Genomic DNA, 23,526 nt, shown 5'->3' with positions numbered 1-23,526 from the left:
TCTGTTTCAAATTTGCTCTCCTTCTGACATCACAGTGGGATTCTGGTAAAAAAAAAAAAAAAAAACCTCCCCTGCCCTGGTATCTCAACCCATGGATTCCAACCCCAGTCTAGAGCAAAACGTTTGTGCATGTCCTCCATTTTTATTCTCGCTAAAGAGGAGTGATATCTATTGGATTTAAAGAGACACACACACACACACACATACACACACACACCAAAACAGAGCGTACTGAGAGAACTGGTATCTACAGGGTCACAAACCTCTTTTGGTGCTTAATTCATGTTATATTTTGACCAAAGCACAGTACAGATTCATTTAGAGCACAGGAGACTGTTTTAAAAAGTGCTAAAGGGTTGTAATATGTCCTCATTAACGTAAGAAAATCACCACAGAAGACCTGGAAACAGTGTATTCTGGAGGCCATTTTAAAAGCTCATTTGAAACAGTTCATGAAGCTGGCAACTGTCTTTAAAGTTGTATGCATTTCTCTTACGCTCCTAGTTATTGATATGTTGATCATTTATTTTTTTCTACACACCTGTTTGTGTTTTTCTTTGCATTGTATGTGCATGCTTTTTTTTTCTAAAAATAGCCTAGCCCCGAGACTTACAATCTATAAAATGTACAATGTATGTGGCATCTATTCTCTTCAGTAAAGTTTCCCTGCTGTGTGTCTGTCAAATACGAAAATACAAAAAACATGAGATGTCAGTTCATGTGTGATGTTTCCCCGTCCAATTAAATTATTTAATCCCCCCCTGACCAGCTCTCTGATAAGAAATCACAGGGATGCAGCTGTGCTGAGCTGTGCCCTGCATACATACATTATGCACTGTACAGTACAGTATATATGAGGAATAAGTCTGGTTACTAGGCCAGACTACTTTATTTTGAAAATCTTGAAAGTCAGGGCATGTAATATTTACTGCTATTTTGCTCAAATCGGATCAATGTGCATAATGAATGGATACACAGACAGTTAAGTGCCAATCCAAATCCTTCTTCCTGTTGGATCATGGAAACGATAAAATATTTCCAATGAAACTTCAGGGTTGATGAAATCCCTCCCCCCCCTCCCCTCGCCTCACTAAGAATCACTTCCATATCCATTAATTATATTCATTACAGCTTAGAGAGTGTTTTCTCTCCAAGGAAGCAGAACTATGAATTCATAAACAGCAATACACTTTGAGCCCTCTGTAGGGATAAATATCAATAAATACAAAGTATTCTCCTCAAACAGATATTATTAAACTGCAGGGTTTCTTTGTCAGTGCAAAGACTCTTCTCGTACCACACTTTGTTTCTTGTTTGTGTATTTCACTTAAGAGCCAATTGTGTCACACTGGCCCTATAAAGGTCACAGGTTTTAAATTACCTGAGGAGTTTCCTAAGAACACGTTGTAGGTGAGAGGTTTCAGCAGAGGCAACACGCCCAAGGCTAGAGGAGCAGGATCTGTGCTCCTGCTGCCATCGGATTCCTATAATGCTGTGATGTTAATTCCTTTCAGGTAGAACTGAAAATGTCTCGCAGATGGTGATCAGTATTGACATTTGAGGTTGTTGTTGAATTTTAGTAAGGAACAAATATGGCATTCTTGCTTTTAAGAAGCATATTGATCCGCGTGACGCACAACTCATTCTTACTCTTACAATATCTCAGCGTTGCCCTCTCTGTGTTGTGGACAAACACCGGCTTGTGACTCCATAGTGCAACAGCCATCAGGCAATGCTCTGATGGACAGGGTCAAATACCATGATCTGTATTTATCAGCGGGATGCTGCTCCTGCGCTGTAAATGTGATTTTAAAGCCTCTTTATCCTCTTTTTGAGGATTTGCAGTATAGTACACCACATGTGAGTCTCTCTGCACTTAAGCTACACCATCAGCAGCCCAGTAGGCATCCGTAACACACACACACACACACACACACACACACACACCCACACACACACACACACACACACACACACACACACACACACACACACACACACACACACACACACACACACACACACACACACCTACACACACACACACACACACACACACACACACACACACACACACACACACCGGCTGCTTGCATCTTGTTTTTGTATTTATCGATGAGCTATAATCATTGAATACAATTCAAAATCATGGAGCAATCTGCAAAGTGCTTTAACATTCCTACTTTGAGCCAATGGAAGCATTGTGGGAAAAAAATATATATATATATATCAGTATATCAGTGAGGCATCTGTCTTTGCTGTCTAAGGAGCTGCCTCATAAATCACCTGTTCACTCTACAAAAAGATTACACAAGATAGCCCAGCAGTTTACAGATAACAGCATGCTGTAGTTTGTGTTGTAGTAGGGTAAATATTGAGCTTTAAATTGAAGGTCTTTTTCTTAAACGTTGATGTCTCCTACAGTGTTTGTGATAGTACAACGTGAGATAAAGACAGATGGAGGCTGGAGCGAACAGTTTGTTTATTCATTTGATGCCAAAACCATTGCAAAACCTGACAGTATGTCGATAGATTGACGGAAGGATATACCATTAATAATACTTCCTTTGTGGTTGGGCTTTATTACAGGGAAAAGTAATCAAACATTCTGGTTGAGTAATTTATAGATCAAATCGAATCTAAATGGAATCAATAACCTGTTGAAAGCAGTGTACAATCAAATGGAGATCATATGCAGGAGTGCATTATGGGGATACAGGCCTCTAATGGTAATTACAGAGCACTCTGCGCTGAGGATATACTAATGAATGTCCATTTTATTAGACAATGATCTAATAGACCACCTGCTCTTTTTGTTTGCTGAAAATTCAATGACAAGGACAAGGCAAAAGAAACATATTTGAATTGTAAAGGTTAGATTTGAATGCATTTGATGGCCTGTTGGTTTTCCGCTCATCTGGGACCGCGCGCTGTATTTCCATGAACTCATTGCACACATGCAACTCTTGGATAGCTGTGGTTAAAAATACCTGCTGATGTCAGAAGAATATGGAAATCTTGTGAAATAAAGAGTTCGTTGATCAGGGCTCGCGTTCTTTTCTTTTCGTTTTTTTTTTCGGGTTTTTTTTGTCGCTACATCTCCCTCGCCTCTAAAGCTCCTCAGCAGTGTCATCGCGTTGTGGAGATGGCTTTCAAACATGACATTATACAAGCATACAAAAAGCAAAAGGTAATATGTAAGTGAATCTATTTTGGCAGCGTCTTCTGTAACAACCCAAGAAGGCCTCATAGGGAATAAAGAAAGTGGGGAGCTAGAGGAATGGGGGGGGGGGGGGGGGGGGGGGGTAGTAGCAAGGCAAGGCATGGGCTGTCAGAACCATGTCTGTCTAAGCTTCAGGAATCCAGGAAGCTAATGCTGTTTGATGTATTAACCATGATGGAGGGGGCAGTCTGTGTGTTCATGCGCAGTCCTGCAAGGATTTGGGGACATTGTGTGTGTTTGTGTGTGGGTCGGGGGGAGTGTCCTTCCTCTGTATATGTTTGTGTGCGCTCATTGACAAGTGGAAGTAGAGGGAGGATTGATGTTGTTTGATGTATTAATCATGCATATGTGGGATTGAGAGGCTCTGTGATGAGTTGCTTTGGCGCTGATTCTATCTTCAATCAGAGGCTCATTTAGGTCCCTTTGTGTAAATGCTTAACATTGTTTAGCAGAAAATAAGCAGCCTGCTTATAAAACACGGGCATTTGTTTGTGTGCGAGTGTGTGCGGTGCCGGAGATAGACAGGAGAGGAGTTAAGGGGTTGGTAGGAAATGTGTATCAGACTTTTTTTTTTTTTTTTCCCATCTTACTCATATGAAGCTTATTAGCGGCATTGTTTGCAATAAAACCTCCGCTTTTCGCTTCTAGATTCGTCACGCGGCTTTTAGTGGCCGAATACTGAGAGGAAAATGTGTTTTCCAGTCGCAGCACTGTGTTTGAGTTGATCAATAATTCAGAGGGAAAAACGTATGACACTGATCTATATGCTATCATGACTTATCAGCATCAAGTCCACCCATGTGATATTTCATAGATTCCAGCTGATGGCAAATGAATAACAGCGTCCTTTAAGACGGCCCCATTTCTAAACTACACAGATAATTAGTTGTGCTTATTTCGTGCCCATTTAGCCATCAATATTCAGCGACACGCTGTTCTTCATGCTGTTGATGTGCAGCTTATTGTTTCCTTTTTGTTTCCATTTCATTCCATTTGCCCACCTTAGCTATTGAAATCTTGTCCAAGAGGCACTCCTGTCTACAATTTAATCTATGTTGGCTTTTGATTACAAATGTATTACATTTGACACTTAAATTCACTGCAGAGCTCGAGTTCTGTTGCCAGGCAACTCTTTAAAGGTGCACACAAAGGATCATTATGGATTTCTTGGGTGCAACCGTTAACTTGTACTTCTTTAGGAAAAATAGATAATGTACCCGTCTGTATTCTGATAAGGCTCCTGTTTTCTGTGCTTTCTGATGCAATCCAGTATCTCTGTCCCTCATGCATGCCCTTCAGTATGAAGCTGTCAATTATTTAGTCAACTAAACATGCCTCTTCGCAAAAAAAAAAAAATCCTTCAAGTAAATTTACCAACTCTGAGCTCGCTTCTCCGCAGCGCTTCCAGAGATCAACTTAAGTGCCTCTTCTTATGTATCTATTAGACATATGTTACTAACAGGAGACGACAGCATGGCCCAGAGTATTTAAATGGTTCTTGGTGCTTGGACAGTGATGGCTACGATATGACATGATGAGCCATAAATATGTCAGATATGACTCAAATGAGCTCTGAAAGGAAATACAAGTGGAGTATTCAGACTATTTGATATTTGGCTTTGGGGCTCTGTCGAAAGCTCATTGTGGAGCACTCCACCGAAATTCCATCAGTAGATTAATCGAATGTGTCATCAATATCATACCAGATCTGAATCAACTGAGTTTAGTGTACGTACTCACCCACAGTGTGAACAAAGCCAGAGAGAGTCTTGGACAAACAAAATCTACTCACAGATATTGGATTATAATAATGAACTTGATTTGTTTGGCTCTTTTCGTAAAGGAGTTGCTCATGAGGAGGGACAAAGTAAACATTGAAGACAATGACAGAGCAAGTTTTAATATATGCAAACAAAAGCTGATTGGTAAAAGTAGTTACAAGTATTTTGAATAATTTAATTAAAAATGTAATGTATAACAGACGTTCGAAAAAACTTCTTTTAAAGCAATATAAAATACATACATGACATAAAGTTACTAAAATCTGCCTTGGCATAATAAGTAAAAAAAAAAATACTACAGTATATAAAAATTCACACACAGAATGATGAACAGAAGTGAAGCAGTGTAAAGCATGTCAAAGGTCAAAAGGCCAACAACATGAGCGTCAACGCTAACTAAAGGTAACGTAAAGATTTAACTTTGGAACTTGCAGAACAAATAATTTTACAGCATCTTTTGTGTTCTAGAAATGGTTGTATTTGTTTCATAAGTGGAAATAAAAACAATTGTTTTCAGCGTGTTGTAAACGAGACACTTGAAGCTCAGATCTAAATTTAAAATAACACAAAGACTTGTCACGCAAGATTTAACCCAGGCACTTGATTTCTCCCAGACTTTTACACAGCATTTCTCTTTCTTTTTATAGAGCCAACTACTCATATTTCAGTTTAATCCTCATTTAACTTTAAGAAATTATAACTCATCCAGACTGCGCTTGGAGCAGTCAGAAGTATAAAAGCGCTCTACAAGCTCAAGTCCATTCACCGTTCACCATGTATATTGCTCGACTTTTGGTATTTTTATTAACTGAAGCGTCGTTGGATTAACTATTTTGTTCTTATAGCTGCATGTCATCTGCATATTGGGAAACATACACTGTGCTCTCTAATTATATGAAGTGGCAGTATGAATTGTAAGAATAAAACATGGATCAAGGCGTATATTTCTCCTATATATTTCAACATATATGAAGTTTATTAGTTAGTTCAAAGTGGTCGGCTCATGTGTCCTTGAATCTCTGCTAAATGTGGTACTAAAGCTGCAAACACTTCTCTCTTGCTGCAGGGATTTTTGGTGTAAATTTTGCTGGAAATAATAGATTGCTATGTCCGGGTCTCAGCAGGGGATCTTTTTTTTCTGGATTGAAGTTGGATGTTGTTGTTTTTTTTTTTTTTTAAACTCCAGGAAAATCACTGCTCTGTTTTTGGCTGTTGTTGTAGGAAGGGAAAAGCCGGACAGTGGGTGGCAAAAGTAAGAGAGATTTAAGGTGTGATCAAGGAACAAGGAATGCTGTAGGATTACCCAGCATGTCTCACAAATGGGTGATGAGAAGGGCAGGACTTGATACTTATGTGTGTTTGTTTGCACGATGATTGAGATGCAGTAGGTGGATTACAGAGCTCTTCTCACAAAAGAAACAACAACACAAAAAAAACACACTAACTCCTAAAGGCCTCAACACACAGAGCGGCTCACTCAAAACCGAGTAATCTCTTCATCTGATGATTTTTGATATGTTGTTTTTCTGCCTCGTTTCTCTGCGCCGGGGCTCTCCTCAATCCTTCGGGTCTGGAGAAAGATCAATGTAGAGAACACATCCTGCTTCGGCAGTGACTGGGTGCTTTTAGCCAGAGATGAAAAAGGTCACTGTGAATCTAATTAAGCATGATTTTTTTTTTCACTTTCTAGATAAGATGGAGAAGCATAAGGGCTCCCCATGCAAGTCACATCGAAAGGATTACTTTGAGTGCAAGAATGAGATGCAAACACACCACCAAAAATTGTCCAGCACTCCAAATGTATTGCCAATCAGGACATCTTGGATGCAGGGTAACAAATCAAGACAAGCGAGACCATGAGAGAGGCTATTAATAGCAATGAATACATGTGCATGCTGAAATGCACACACACACACACACACACTGAATCCCAGCCTCATGTGCACATTTTAAAGGACGGCCAGGGGAAAAAAAAAAAAAAAAAGTTTAAGTCTGGTCGAAGGCTTTTTTATCCCTCTCCTCAATCCAATTATGTTGTAGTTCAAACAAATGGACGTATATGCATGCTTCTCAGTCAGATGCTGCAGCAGTAGAGATATTAACTCAGAAGATGGGGAAGTTTGAGAGGCAATAAGGTACCCAGCAGGGAGTGGATATTAGGGATTAATTTCTCTCATGTCTTCAATCTTTGCTTCCTTTACTCATCAGCCCATCTTCGGCCCTGACTATCTTTGCCTTCTTATCTCATATGTTTCAGAGGTGGTTAAGAAGATCCTTATTTTCTCAATATCATGGGATGATAAAAAGAGATGAAAAGGGGCTAATTGACAAACGCAATCTGCTATAAGTTTATACTTCAAGAAGTATCAAAACATTTGAGCCAAGACTTGATGTAAACCTTGTTCAGATAAGCTTACTGTTCCTTGCTGACATGACTTCTCTGACAAAGTGTATACTGGCCCACAGACAACCATTAAGGTTAGGTAACTGTGCAACTTCTGCTCTGGGCTTAAAAACAGTAAATATTGATCGGGCACACAGAACTTACAGCGAGGGCTTGGAAGATAAAACAAATAGAAAATGCATTATGAACTGCAAATGCAGCCGTAATCTATGACAGACAAGGCCACGGAGTGATACAGAAAGAAATGCTGTCTTTTAGGTAAGGAAGAATACGAATTTTATTTCAGTGGAGGACACACAAACTGTCTGCATGAATGTTTTCTTGACCTCTCGCTCCACAGTTTTCACAGTCTGGGGTCAATCCATTGAGTTCAGTCTTTATCATGCCATTCAGTGAAGTATTGCCTTTAAACACTTCCAATAGCCTTTAATTCAGTTTTGTTTAGGAGCATAGCTGCAGGAGATTGAATTGGAAACTTGCCCTCGGGACATTATGTACATAAAAAATATAGTTGCAATTGACTGTTAGAGGGCTTTGAACCCATTGGCCAAATACACACACACACACACACACACACACACTGATACTGCAATTGACAAAGCTGCCAAAAGTCTGTTCAGCAACATTGTAGAGCATGACCAGATGTGATCACAACTGATGTGTGACAACTGTGTTGCTGTTTCCACACATTTGTTTAACACGAAATTCACATGTTTTTGGCAAGGAAAATTAAAGACACTACTTCAAAAACTAAAAAGCCCAGATTGCTGGCTTAAGCTAGTGGCGTTGAAGCGTTTGAGTTTGGCCAACTTTTTTGTTCTCCTTTACGTGCAGCTCTGTAAAAGAGGCCAGATTAGGACACATAACATATCATAGTTGTGGTTGGAGCTGGCTTCTATCTGCGCCAATGGTATCAGCTCTGTTCACTCTCCTGTTTAAAGCAGTGAACTCTGCACCAGTGCAGCGCTGACTGTTTCTCAGCAGAGAAGCTGCACAAAGGAGGGGAGTGATGTTCGTGTTTCTTCTGAGGCGCACAGTCGCTCGGTGGAAATATATGCCACCTAAAATATCCTGCTGAGGTCAGAAGATGTCAGGTTTTAAGTTGAAACTAAATTTCTGGAAGTATTAGGATCACTGTCACCATGTTTTCCATGCGATATGATGTGGATCCATACTTATGGAGGCAGACAATCATTATCACGACTGCATAATAATAAAAATAACTCTACACTCTTTGTAGTGGTTTCATTGGGCTGGCAGTTTTTAGATTTTGATATGATAGTCACATAGAATAAAAGCAATGACAAGGCCATTCACCTTTGTTTGTTACAATCTTATTGGAGTCTGTGGGTCTTTACTAGTTTTAGAACGTCTTGCATTTCACATTGTGTGTCCACTATGTGGCGCTAGAAGAAAAAAGTAGTAGACATTATGAACTAAATTTAAAGATTTTTGTTGTAGAATTTGTTCTACTTATTAGCACTGCTTTGGCCTATTTGATGGCAAACGAATACAAGGTCATTAATATGTTCTGGCTGGGACTCTTTTGAAACTTGAAGTCTTGGGCCAGATGAGATACTGTGTGAGGTAGGAAAATGTATGTAACTAATTTAAACAGTGATGTCAGCATTTAAAAAAACAACAACAACAGTGAGATCTGTCTTATTTATAAAAAGCCTCAATGAGGTTTTCATGATTCAAGCTGTAACTGGGGTAAAAACATCTGCATGCTAGCAAACCGACATCCTTCAATGAAACTTAAGATTTAAACGTTTTTTAAAAAGTTTCCAGGTCTTTATATGCCCAGCAAATGAGTCCTTTAAATTGTATAAAATAATTCAAAAATCATAAAAAAATTGTTGTTTGGCTATAGCCATTAAAGGCTTTGTTTTGGTAAGTTTTTGTAAAACATGTACATAGAGCTGAAATTTCCTTCAAGTGCTATTGCTAACTTACTTTCTTAGAGTGAAGTCTGGTGTATAAGATGCACTTTAATACCTATTTCTTTCACGGATTCAAAGAATGAAAAGGAGGCAGGATAATAATAATAGTTCTTGTATTTCAATGGTCCTTATACAGTGTGCTACTCTGGCCTTGATAACATGAATAAAGGAGACTGCTGCCTGTAACCTTCTTTATGGAATTAAACAACAGCTCTCACCCTAACACAAAGATAAGTGTGTTTACGGTAAATACAGAATTCCAATAAGCTGTCCACCTCCTCTCCTGCTTCTCACTTACCCTGCAACCGACTGGCCTGAGTCCAAGGCACAATGTAGCCACTCTAATTCACAGCGTCTCTCTTCTAGATGTTGTTGTTGTGCTTGCTTGGAGATTATTTAGGCTGCAAGTATACTTTTGCCTCCAAGGGAACATTAATGTTGCTGTAAGGAGCAACTAAAAGGCACAAAACGACTTTTATAGAACCAAATCAGTCACAGAAAAAAAAAAACTGAGGAAATCTGAATGAGTCAACCTGTACTTGAACCCTTTACATGGGGGAAATAAAGTACATGCCGCACTAATATGGTTCAATATACAGTGTGTAAAATCATAGAAATGCCAGCAGTGAAAGACTTATGTGAAAATGTAAATTTGAGGTCACAATCCTATGTCTCATCAATTACACAAATGTGAAAAAAATACATTATGAATCAGCAATAAAGCCTTATTGAGGATGGATGCACATAACACAATTGAACAGCCATTAAAAGTGGATGGTAAAATTTGTGTAGTATTAAAGCTCTGTTACATGCAAGGGTCAAAAGGTCTTACTTTTCAGCTTTAGCAGACTTGCCTTAAGAGTTAGTATTAATACAGCTCCCACTCTCTCGTGTAATCTGATTTTTTTAGTGGATTTTCACTCTCCATCTGTTTTCTTTTTTTTTTCTATCCCTGCATCTCTGAAAAAAAAAAACAAAAAAAACATTGTGTTTGGTCAAAGCCTTCAAAAACTTCAGATATACAGATTTTTGTTCTTTTTTTTTTTTTTTATTACCAAACAGCTGTTCCATCCATGTTCCATTTCTTTCCATTTGAACAGAAAATAGCTTCTGTGGTTCTTTTTTCATCAAAACTTCTGATGACTCTGCACTCGTCCTTACCTTTTTTTTTTTTTTTTTTTTCCCCATGCAGAGCCTTGATTCCTTTCCAGAGTATCTAGTTGCAGGTCACATGCAAGCCCCCTAACTCTTGAAATTCTGCACACTCACTACTGGCCCCTATGAGCTCGTATTAGCATATTTAGTCCCTACAGTTTAAAACAATGAGAGTGTTGAAAGAAAGATTCACCATCTAAACCCTAAACCAATCACATTTTTAATCCTGAGCCCTACCCAATTAAGTTTCACCACTGATCCCTTCCCTGGCTTATCCTCTCCCTTCAAAATCCATCTTGACACTAAAGACAATTGCATTTGTTTCCCAATTTCATCGTCTTATTTAATTAAGTCAGAAAAGATACCAATTAAGCTAGATAAAATATGTATTATTAATCAGCTCTGACTCACTCTGTGTATTGACTTTTACATTACACCCACATAAGCTTAGAGAAAGGCTTGTTACCAATGAATCAATATTAATTTGACTAGAGCAACACAAAAGGATTTTTATCTGAAGAGGAGCAACTGTATGAAAATCGCAGCATGCAGTGCAGTCACACAACTAAAGATGACGGGTATTTTGTCAGCAACTTAAGCTGCTGTTAACGTGTGCAGGAGACTTGGCTGCATAGACACAATTTAGATGTTTGTATATATACTTCATATCACAGAAGCCACAATGTATAGACAGGGCTGCGTGATAAAAGCGTTTCATTGAGATTCACGGTAATGTATACATCCACAAAGATGATTCAGTTACATTATAACTTGATATGTACAGATCAGTTAGCCTGTCAATCTGTGAATAAAACAATGCCAACATTCTTTTTTTTTTTTTTTTTTGGGGGGGGGGGGGGGGCTTTTTATGTACAAGCTGACGGTACTCAAAGAAGTGTTGGAACTTCTGGTTAGGAAAGTGGATTTCTTCTAGTTGGTGAAATGAATAGAGGAGCCAAAGGGCAATAAATTGAACTTTAATGATCCTCCAAATACAAGGAAACATTGATAAAACAACATTACATTACAACATAATGTGAACCATGGAAGCTCACCTGAACGTAGCTCGTCTGAAGAAAACAAAACAGTTGAAGCCAGACAAGCAGTTGGGGAACTGAGTTTGTCAAGGTGAAATTGGCGGCGATTCTACAAAATGAGCTAAACTCTTTTTATTTTAACTGATTTTCCATTTGTTCTGGAGAGGTAACCAGCGAAGCTCATATAAACAGCAGCTCCGTTTACAGGTTTCCTGAGGTCTGTCTGTGAACCTCAAGGACACTGAATTGAATATAAATGGATTTATGTAACACATTTTAGACAAACTGAAAGCCATAGCGCTTTATAGAGAGACACAACATTATTTCACGATGATGTAGAACTTGGAAACGGCGGCCGGGATTTTTCTTGACAGGCAGAAACCCTGGGGAGACTCAAACTCAATGGGTGGGCAGCCATCTGCCAAGTATAGAGGGCTGAGAATGACGGATAGGAAAAAAAAAGATAGGAATAAAGGGATGGATAGAGAAAAGCAAATCAATACAGATTGACGGACACACAGGGATACATACACACAACAACAAAAAACAAATATCAAATGGCAATTTGATGGCAATAAAAAATATTTTTTCATTTTTGGGGGGCATTATTTTAGGGAAATTCTAATAAAGTTATGAGAGACAATCAAGGGATCCCCAACCCCCTTAGATTTAGAGTATTTAAGGGGAACACTGGTGTTAAACCACAAACGGCTACAAACGGGTATTCAATGTTTCTACCAGTGTAAATAATCTGAACTAGTAAAAAATAGCGAATACAGCGTCAGAGATTTAGTTTAACATAAGTTTCCTTCGACTTCCTTTATAATCAGGGTACACTTGAAACTGCCAGATTGTTTTCTATACTACAAGAACACCTCTTACCGAAGAACACATAATAAACGATGACTGAAACTGTTGTGCAATAAATTATGATACGTGTCAATATTCTTGAATTTCGAAAAAAAAAAAAAATCGGGATCATATTTTCTGCCTTATCACTCAGTCCGTTGTCATAGCATTCTCCAACAATTACCAAAAGGGGGCATGCAAGGGGAACCCACAAGAACCAAAGATTTTTCAAAGAGCCATGCAGAGAGCAGAAGATTGCTTTTTGGACTTTGATCTGTTTTTGACATTGTCTGTTGGGAGCATTTTACGCTCTCATCACACACCAAATGAGTCTAATTTAGTTCAAACCGGGTCTGTGGAAGTGGGAGTTTTATGAGCAGTAGCTGTGGCAATGGGACAGGATCGGTGCTGGATGATGCCCTGCAGCTGACAGCAGCTGAAGCGACCGGAATCAGTTTCATACACTGACTTGAAATGTGTTCTATAGTGAGAGGTGTTCTTGTAATGGAAAAAAAAGAGACATCCATAGCTCATTGTAGGACAGAGGGGCTGACTGAGAGCTTTTTGTCGATGGGTGATGCATTCACACCAGCACTCCCACATCCTGTCATATGGATGGCGTGAACAGTCAGATTTGTCATTAGATGTGGCAGCTATATTCACACATGGTGGGTCCTGCTGCAGTAATACTTGGTTTTACTGTGACAACATTATGGTATTTCAAGGCCACTGCTCCTATTGAAATGAAATTTTCTGTGTAGGAAGGAGAAGAAAAAAAAAAGACTTGAGAATAGTCGGCGGCACAGACAGTGAAGAATGTGAATTCAGTCTTGCCTATCAAGACCATTAAGGTCTATGTGATTGTTTTTTAATGCATTCACTCCTGCCTTTTTTTCCTCTCCATTTACAGTACTCGAACAAAGGGACTTCTGCTCTTTATCCACTCCGAGCCCCCACCCCTCCCCCTGTCTGATCACTTCATCCTCCACCCAAACCCATGCTGACTCCTCTGCTCTCCTCCCCCTCTCCCCGCCTCTCGCTTATGTTCCTCCACCCCCCCACCCCCAACCCCCCCCCTCTCTCCAGCGTGTCCCCTAGTTTTCTGGTAGCTGTGTCTCTTTGATAATCCAAGACTCTTTGAAGACTCCAATTCCACGCTGCTTGCCTTGGAGCTATTGCACCTACAAAAACAACTGTGTGTGTGGGTGTGTGTGTTTGTGTGTGTGTGTGTGTGTGTGCGCGTGTGTATGCACATGCTCGTGGAGAAACAGAGAGCAGTAAGACGGGATGAGAATGGAGGACATAATGGTGGAATGGAAAATAAAAACAGTTCCATATGCATTTCCCTTTTGGAACTGCTTCAGTCTTTATGCTTTTTATGCTTGCTGCATGCACTGAGAGGTGCACTTCTTCATTGTCATATTTGTCGGTGCAGCTCATTTTTTCTGCGCCTTCAGAGGCGGCAGCTCATTGATTCCTGCAAAGACGCCCAAAATGCCAGAGCCAGGATGTACTCACAAGCGATGGAACTGAATGGAATCTGCGAGTGCAACACTCAGGCAACCAAAGAGTTTACATGCACATTTTATAACTGATGCTGCCCTGAGAAAAACAACAGATAATGTATTCTTTGCAGAATTATATCAAACTATTTGTCTACTACTGCACAAAACGATCACTTTTTTTTTTTTCCTGTAGGATCTCAACAAATGGTGTTTTTCCTCTTCTTCTTAGATGCTACAAAGGGGGTGATTAGAGGAAATTACTTGGCTTTACTTAAAATGCCAAAATTAATCATAACTTATACATTTTTCATCCATCCACTTTGTATTGCTGTCTCCTCCTTTTACCTTCCAGTAAGTCTTTTCCGTGACTCCGTCTCTATTCCTCCATTGTTTCAGTCTCAATCTTTAGTCCCTCTTCTTCCATCTTAGTCCCTCGCCCTCCCTTTTTGTCTCTGTCACTCTGCCTCATCTCTGGCAGAGGAGCTTGCCATTGGGATTTAGAAGAAATTGAATTGAATTATGAAGGAATTTCTCTGCAGCACGATTGGCATCATTTCCTCCACACAACAGAACATCATTCTCATATCTCTCAGTGTGGGGAAATGAAAATAGGCCGTGCACCATTCTTTCTCTCATCCTTTTAAATTGAATTTTTCATATCACAGGGGCACTGAGACATCAGCCGTTTCCTTTAACATGGGCAGAAAACCCATTTCATAATATCTGAGAGACACATAACTGTGATTCAATAGGAAAAGCCTGGCTCCAGGCTCCGGAACACATACGACATGCCCGAGCTCGGGCTTGATAAACAGTGCCACATAGGTGTCCTGCAGTTTGAAACTGGAGGGTATTCCAGTGGAGGCGTTTGGCCTCACAACCTGTAAAAACACTCTATTATGAGCTAAATAAAATGAACCATGTGCCCTCTTTCCTATAGGTTCCTGTCTCTCCACCTGTCTGTCTAAAACATAAACACTGCGTCCTTTAGCTGCTAAAAACCTCCCGTTTTATCAGTTTACTTTTATTACAAGAATGCCTCCTAACTGCCTTTGCAGACGCCATATTTCCTGGAAGCAAATTGCACCCAAGTTGCTACACAACAATGATTATGTTCAGTTGGCTTTTCTTTCCGTTTCATTTGTCTTCTTAAAAGTTATGAAATTCAGCCCCTCTCTGGGCTTTGCTCCTCCAACTGACATTGTGAATGTTCAGCTTGTTTCACTGGCCACAGTCACTCAGCTTTACAATGCCTCAGTGTAATACACATTTGAATAAAAACCATTTGGCAACAAACTAACTGTGACAAATATATTGTTACCCATTGGGCATGGAATGTAACACGATATTCTCTTTAAATGCAATGTTGGGGAACTCGCTCTGATGTTATTTCAGCTTTTGGAAAAACAATATTTTGTCTTCATAGAAATGAAATATAGAGGAACAAATTCACATTAGTTATACTGCAAATAGTACATCATCTATGTTGTCTATTTTCTAATCTATGTAGATCTCGACGATGCTGCCTTTTCTCTCTGGTGGAAAACAAGTAACTGGTTTGATTAAAAAGGATTATTTTGTATGATTAATTCATAGAAAATGATGCGATTTTTCACTTTGATCTCGATTTGTTTTAGCAAGCAGTCAGAAAATGATAAATGGAGATGATATCAAATTGGTATAAATAGGGTTTCAAACACTTTGGCTTAGAAATTCAGAGGTTAGTGCCTCAGATTGTCTGCTAGGTCATGCTTGAAATCTTTGGTTAGATGTTAAATGATGCACTTTTTCTTGAAATTGGCAAGAAATTAGCGTACAAGGCATGCATTATTAATATTGCATGAACTGTTTTGTTATTTTGATCTTGACTACACTTCATATTCTTTCAAGACCCAGCATGTGTACCATCTAACAGCAAGTGTTTGCTGCCTAACCAGCACATGAGCTATTGTTTATCTACAAGTTAAAAGTACAGATAGCGCAGTCGCCAGCCTGTTTACCAAATGTTACCGTACTCATCATTCAAAACCCAAAAAGCTCATTTGGAAGCAGTGGACAGAGATTCCAAACACTGAATCTAAGTCACCTGCTACTCTGCTGGACCTCTGCTCAGAAAGTAGATGGAGATGGAGAAGATGGAAAACCTTTCCCATCTACATAAGTAAGCAGCGGCCCTGTGCTCTGGCAGCCACTGAGGCTTGGCTGGATGACAGGGCACCTGACGGCAGAGTGGTGTCGGGTAGCTCCAGGGCATTCAAAATGGACCGGGAGAGCTCACAGTTGTGGGGTCTGCTGTCCCATCAGGGATCACTGGTGCAAATCAGCAATGTCAATTGAGATGCTCCACAGCTTCCAAAATGCTGTCCCTCTTGCTTTTTTGCCCCTGGCATCCCTTTGTGTTCTAAAATCGAAGCTAAAGGCAAATACATAATTTTTTATTTCAAATCCAGACTGTCCAAAGTATTATTTGCGGGCGATTAGATATAAGCATTAACAATAACCCATCTGCGTCCGTTGCCACGGAAACGACATAGGTCTCTGTGCGACTGATAATGCTTCTTTTTTTTTTTCTTCTTCTTCCCAATACAGACACTTAAAAGCAAGGCTGGGTGAATAATGGAGATGTATCCTCTCACTCTTTACACCAGCGCAATATCTGGTCTGGGTGCAGAAGTCCTCCATCACCGCAGACAACGTTAGTGACAGAGGGGGTTGATGTATGGGTTTTTTTGCACAAGCAGCAGTCACAGCTAGATCACAGGTCTAACAGCTCCCAGGATGTGACGTCACCATGATGTGTCAAATAAGGGTTTTTGTTTTTTTTCATTTAACACCAATCCACACATGCATGTTATTTAAATCTAATTTGAGAAGGGATATATACAGGATACAGTATATATATATATATATATATATATATATATATATATATATATATATAGTATCATAAAGTCACTGTCTAAACAACTATCTCACAGTTTGTAAAGATCACCTAACAAAACAATTTGTTATAGTTGGTTATGATCATGATCAGACAAGAGTTACAGATTTCATCATCCAGATTTACTACAAGTTTGGACTGTATGACTTCATATTTATTTCAGCTTTCACCAAGTAGGAGACTAACGTCTGGGCTTCTCTTCATACAGTAAACATCAAGCACAGTGCTACACGGGGCAAAGTGGAGCTAAAGTTTTGTTTTTAAATGAACTGTAAAAATAGTTGTCTGTAACTCGACTGACCTGTGGGACCACCTGTACTCGACAAGTTGTTGTATGTATTTATTCCTTCACGTGTGTAGGTTTTCTTATTTGAAAGAATAAAAACACACGCACACAAGTTGACCACATGTGAATATGCCATGCTTTTTTCCCCTAAGGACTTTAAAAGATGATGAGTTTACAAAAGTCTCTGTAAAAACTACCTACAGGAGGAAATTTGAAGTGCTGCAAAATTTGCTCCTGTTGCCAAACAGCCAAAGTAATTGGTCTTGACACAAGACAAAACTGATCAAGGAGATTGCTTATAACAACTTATTTGGAGGCAACTGAGCCGTCCAATCGGTTTTCAGGGGGCCCGCTCCGCCCCAGGCGACCGCTTTGGAGGTGCCCGTGACCAAGTTTGGTATTTCTGTTGTTGTATCTTTTAAATAAAATGCAATGACAGGCAAAGTAACTTAGTCAACAATAAATGTTGTTTCCCAATACGGCATACCATTAAGGTAGATACAGTGCCTGTTTACTGTGTTAGCTTGTAGCTACAAATCCATCAGATGATGAGGAAAAGAAAAGATGCATGGCTGTGGATGTCACATGTCTTTCTCGTGGATATTTATTTATTTATTTCAATTATTGTATTACTTAACAATGAGTATCTTTTTTCCAGTGGGACATTTGATCACCCAAAGCTTCAGAAAAGGCTCCCACATGAGCTGTGCAGTAATATTAGGCTAGTACAGGTTACTCTGTCCACACACATAAGGAAACATCAGAATGCCGGGATGGGGACTGACATGTTTGTCTTTGTCTTTTTTTTTTTTTGGAAACAGTAAAATATTTATGAAGACATTTCATGGTCGTGAGATTCAGACATTGTTCCTTCATCTGCGAAGAATCGAAACTTTTGTCGATCATCCTTGAACTGGAGTTGTAAGACGGGAGTGAACTTTTATCAAGGTGATGGTGTGCAAACAGCTCCGCATAAAAGTGATTCATAAGAGGCGTCTGGTTAGTTCATTCACAGTTGAATAGCACAGCTACTTAGCAGTGTTGTTGATATATCTCTACTGTATAATATGCCTGTGAGGTTGCAGACGTGATATAAAGGCACAAGCTGTCATCTGTGGAGGTGTGCAGTGTGCTGCTTTATTTTGTTAATGCATCGTGTACAAGGCACACAATCTCTGCTGGTTTGAATTGTAGATTAAAAAAAGACCTATGGCAATGAGTAGCTTGAGTCAAATAGACAAAAAAGGGACATACTGTTTTTTATATTTTTTTTGTTGAATGTAGAGGAGAGCAGCCGATTTTCTGTTATATAAGGTGAAATTTGTGGATTAAATTAAATCTTGTCCATTTTGCAGTATTTTCTCTGGCTTTTTGGCATATCAGTGATTCCCTGAACATTTTCAGCCGCAACCAAATGTGGTTTGAAGTTATTCCCAGGAAGTACTTTCTATGTAATGATTCTAGCAGTCGGACAAATAATAAGGTGCTCCAGGAGTCCAGGCAGCACATGATTAGTGCTTATTACTACTTTCAAATGTGTCTTGGTCCTCTTGTGAAGGCAGCGTTTTTGCTGTATCATTTCCATCTCTGGATTGTAATATTATGCGTGTAAATGAGGCCATTTTAGCCCCATCTAAATGGGGGTTATGAATTCCGATGTCATCATAAATGTCCCCTCTCTTCATTCTCAGCCCCATAGCTTCTTACTCTTACCACAATGCCCAAACAATCCCGCTCTCCCGCCTCCAGTCTCCTAGAATCTAATCCTTCTGCTTGTCCCCTCCAGCCAAAGCGCCGGCCGTGTCTGCCTGACCAACTCCCCACTCCTGCTCAGCCCTCCTCCTTCCCTTCCATCCTTCCGTCTTTCTGCATCCCCTGCAGCCCCCCAAGGCCTGGCAAAGGATTTATGCTCTGACTAAAAAGGAGAATCTATTTCCCCATCTTTGCAGCCTTAGCTAGTTATCATACCCAGGAAACATGCTTGCCTCTGTGGAGTGATGCCTTTAGGAGGAGTTTTAGCAAGAAACCATATTTAAACAACTAAATGCCCCCATCACATTTGAATAGTCCTGAACCTTCTTTGCCACAAATCATGTTGTTAGTATTTAGCAAATATACAGATTTTCTACTCGCCATCACAGTGTCACAAAAACACTCGCAGAATAACTCAATTTTCTCTGGTGGAAGGTGGAGGACTTCTCTATTGAGACTAGTGCATCTGTATCTCCAGCTATTATTGTATTATTGTCATAATCTAATTTAGAACAATCAGTGTAATTAACAAGCTTTGTGGGTAATAATAAACGGAGGGCTCTTACTTTGTGTTTTAGCTCAACATGCAGCTTGTTGTATACAGTTGTGTACAGTTAGAGATGGTACTCTTTATAGATGCTCCAATCAAAGGGCATGTGTAATAAAAGGAAAACAAATGGTGTTGTTGTTTTTTTTGTTTGTTTTTTTTTTGCCCCAAAACCTCTCACTGCACTCTCATTATTACAAATAACAACCAGTTGTTTGTAATGTTTCCACAATCTTTCAGTTCTCTATGAGAGTTAAATTTAGGTTTGATTAAACGTTACAGATTACAACAACAGCAATGTTTCTGTATTCTACGTTGTGATTTATTGATGTTTTGATGCTATTGCACTGAATAGCTAGGAGTGAAGAACACGATGCACTCCAGAAACTCAAATAATCATTATTTAGATGAAAGACAGAGAGGTGTCTCATGTGCTGTGAGGGAAAGTACAGGTGAAAGGATGGGTGGGAGATAAACAGGTTTCTGGAAACATTTTGAAGCCCACTGATGCCATTGAGAACACAGTTGTTGATAGCACTTACCTGAGCTCTAAAAGCATGTCTCCGTATCTGGTGTGTACGTACTAAAAGGCGGATGGTTGGAATGATTTCTAGCATAGATTTGTTTGCCAGAAAAGTGGTTGAATGGTGGAAAGCACAGGACCGTGGTATTGATCTGGGCTGACTCGTGCAGCAGAGGCAGCTCCGTTCTGCTGTATCAGTGCTTTCCTGACTTTTACGAGAGGTGCTCATGTGTAGGGGTGGGGGCTGGGGGAAGAGGGGGTTATGAGTGCGATGCACGTGCACTGTAAGGAGTCATCTTTCTGTTGTGGATTGGTGGTAAGTAGCCATTAGTAAACTGATCTTTGGAAGAGGAAATTTAATGGTCTTCTAACTGTATTTACAAGCCATTCAATTTGATAAGGGGTGTGATCTTGAATGATTTATTACAGCTCGACTGCACTTCAAGCTATCAAATTTGGGTTTTCTTCAGTATTTTCACTCATTCATTAACTCTTCTTAACAGCAAAAGCAGATCTAATTCTGGTAAAGCAGTGAATGTCACAAACTATATTCCCCAAACTGCCTTATTAGTTCTTCTTGGGATTCCTCTTTCGTTGAACTGAACACATTATGTAAAAACTTTCTGTTCAGTTTATCATCAAAAGAAGTCAAAAATGGAAATATATCAAATATGGAGATTGGAAGTTGCTCACTGGGGTTACAGATGAGTGTATTAATCATTGTCATCATGGTTTATCTGGCAGCAGCAGATTTAGAAAATGAAAGTTTAGTTAATAAAACTTTTCACATTCTTTGTCTCCACAAGGCCTGATGTTTATGATGTTTGCCACCACGTCTGTACTAATATGAACTCTGTGTCCATACATAAGATTTTCTTTGTTTACTGTGTCTCTATACTGAGTCTAACCTCATCTTTGTGAATGTTTGAATTTACTGAAAAAAAAACAATTAAAAAGCAACATTAGGCGGAAATTCAGACATGTCAATAGATGCAAAGTGACAGGGACTGCTCCAGTTTTTGTTTTGTTTTCCACAACTGGACATGTGTTATATTATTATTCTTTTTTGTACGTACTGTACACCACCTCCGTCTGAAGCTCCTGATAAGACTGACATCCATTAACGTGCATCTGTTCCTTTCCTCTGCTCCAGATCTGAACCTACAGCACTTTATCATTATCTTGGATGAGGAGCACAGAGTTTAACATCCCAATATATATCAGCATTCAGAGATTTTTCTTTTTCTCTTTTTTAATGTCAAACAAAAAAAACATGTTGCACTACGACTAAATGTTACAGTGTATAACCATCCAAACACGTCCTCCATGGAATACATAGTTTGTATTTATTATCCACTATAAACATGTCTTTTATTATATATACAAGGCGGTATCATATAGCACATTTAATCACATGTTCTGTGTTTAGTATTTATGATGCAGTGGGGTTTAGTTTAATAGTGTTTTTTTAATTTATTTATTTCTTTAATTTATTGCATTTCTTTTGCTGCTAATTTGCACACTCTCATTATTGAGGCCCATAACCTCACTCTGCTGTCCATTATATTCATACCTTATATAATGCTCAGAATAATAATAGTGCTAAAGCCTATTTAATATTTAAGGGAGTTTAATATTTAATACTATTTTCTGACTTTTGAAGAGTGAACTTTTATGGGGTCAGGGGAATTCAGATCGTGGTATGAGTCCGCCTGACAACAGTTGCCCTATGATTTTTTTTTTTTTTTTTTGTATGTCTCCCTGGAAGCATCAAACAAAACGACAAAAAAAAAAAAAAGAGGTTGAAGTATTCTTTCCTCTTTGTTTAAGATATATCGCTCTGTTTTTTCAGCACACCCATCGACGAGTGACCTTTTCCACCGCCAACCCGGTGCAGGACCTGCAGGATGCCTCTCAGCACAGCTACTATGACAGTGGCTTGGAGGAATCGGAGACTCCCAGCAGTAAGTCATCGTCTGGCCCACGCATCGGACCCCTGACCCTGCCTGAGGACCACTATGAGAGGACCACTCCAGATGGCAGCATTGGAGAGACTGAGCACCCTGAAAATGGTACGATGACAATCCTTTTTTTTCTCTTGTAATTCCTATGAATATGTATTAGATTGTAAATTTCTCTAATAGGCCCTATGTGTGTGTGTGTGTGTGTGTGTGTGTGTGTGTGTGTGTGTGTGTGTGTGTGTGTGCGTGTGTGTGTGCGTGCGTGTGTAATGTGGGAGACTTGTTTGTGCTCTGTGGTCATCTTCCAGTGAGGTTGTTGTGTCCCCTGTTATATTGACTTGCTGTGTTTGTTGATGACCATGTGAGTTGTTATTGTTTTTTAAGCAGATCTGTGTGTGTGTGTGTGTGTGTGTGGTACCGAGGCTGGAGTTAGCAGTGTCTCCATCCTCCTCATCAGCAGGTCCTCCGTCAGACATCCTTAATGACCCTCTCTCACAAGTGTGCTAATTAAAAAGCCCCACTAATGGGGTATTTGCCCTCTAAATAAATCTGAACCATGACATGTGTGCAGAAAACAGTTTACTCCAAGCGTTTCCTCAGCGCTAGCCGGACCGTATAGGTTACACATTGCAGCTTAGGTTTGCATGAGCTGTAATACCCAGCAATCAATCCACAGACTGAACACTGATGGTCTCAGCGTAGGTCCTTATTAAAAAAAAAAAAAAAAAACCTGTAGCTGAAGCTGTTGCTGCTGTATCATAATAACAATTTTGCTGCCTTAAGCTTCCAAACATAATCCATTACCTGTCTTGTGAAAGACTTTGATAAGTGATTCTCATGCTGCACTTCCAGTCATTATGCTATTCTGCATTGCAGCGCTCTCTGGATTAGACACTTCTTCATAGTGATGGTTTGCTGCTCACCCAGAACATCTCACCCTCCTTATATTTGTACAGCATTAGTTTGGTGCATTAACGTGTGGATTTATCTCAACACTGTGCGTGTTATGGATTATAGGCCTAAGTCATAAAGCTTTTCTTACTGCCCCCGTGTAGAACTCAGTGTGTCGCAGCAAGGGCTTGATAAAACGGTTGACCTGCATTGACAGTTACTTGCAGGAGTGTCAGTGACAATTGCTGGAACTTTTGTGACACCAAGGACTATAATGTGTCACTGAAACAGCACATGACAAACTTCTGTAGTTAGTGTAGTATCTTACATCGAGATACAATCTTTTTTCATGAGAGAACATTTTCTTCCCTGTTGAATTTTTTTTTATTTTTTGATTTATGATTTGATGATTGTTTGGAGCTTAAGAGGATTATTCCTGTCAATGTTGCAGCTCCCTGTTGTCGTAGAGGTCAGAGATTGCTATACAGTCTGTTTAATAGAAAGATTCAGTCACCTAATATGCAGACGAGTTGTTTTGTAGCACAGGAGCAAAGACTCAACTATTACCATTTGCTCTTTGCACTTAGCATGTGTTGCATTCACAGTTTCCCTTTTTTTTTCTATTCTGGTGGTCCTTGATTGTGTTTTTCCCATCTGCAGAAAACAGGTTTTGTCAGGCAGGGCGCTCTTTGTTGTCAGCAGCAGGAGAGCAAGGTTGTGAGCGGAGA

The 23,526-nt window shown here is 39.5% G+C and overlaps 1 protein-coding gene across 1 annotated transcript in view; it reads left to right on the top strand.

Moving 5' to 3' along the window:
* Positions 1 to 23,526, top strand: part of pcdh1a (protocadherin 1a) — a 94,906-nt gene that overhangs the window by 47,810 nt on the left and 23,570 nt on the right. Inside the window, exon 4 of the mRNA XM_079355006.1 lies at positions 21,799 to 22,018. Within this exon, the coding sequence (XP_079211132.1) occupies positions 21,799 to 22,018 (220 nt within the window). The remainder of the gene's footprint in view (positions 1 to 21,798; positions 22,019 to 23,526) is intronic.

The sequence above is a fragment of the Symphodus melops genome (genome assembly GCF_947650265.1).
Source record: "Symphodus melops genome assembly, chromosome: 11".
NCBI classification, from domain to species: Eukaryota; Metazoa; Chordata; class Actinopteri; order Labriformes; family Labridae; genus Symphodus; species Symphodus melops.
This window is presented reverse-complemented; position numbering and strand designations above follow the sequence as displayed.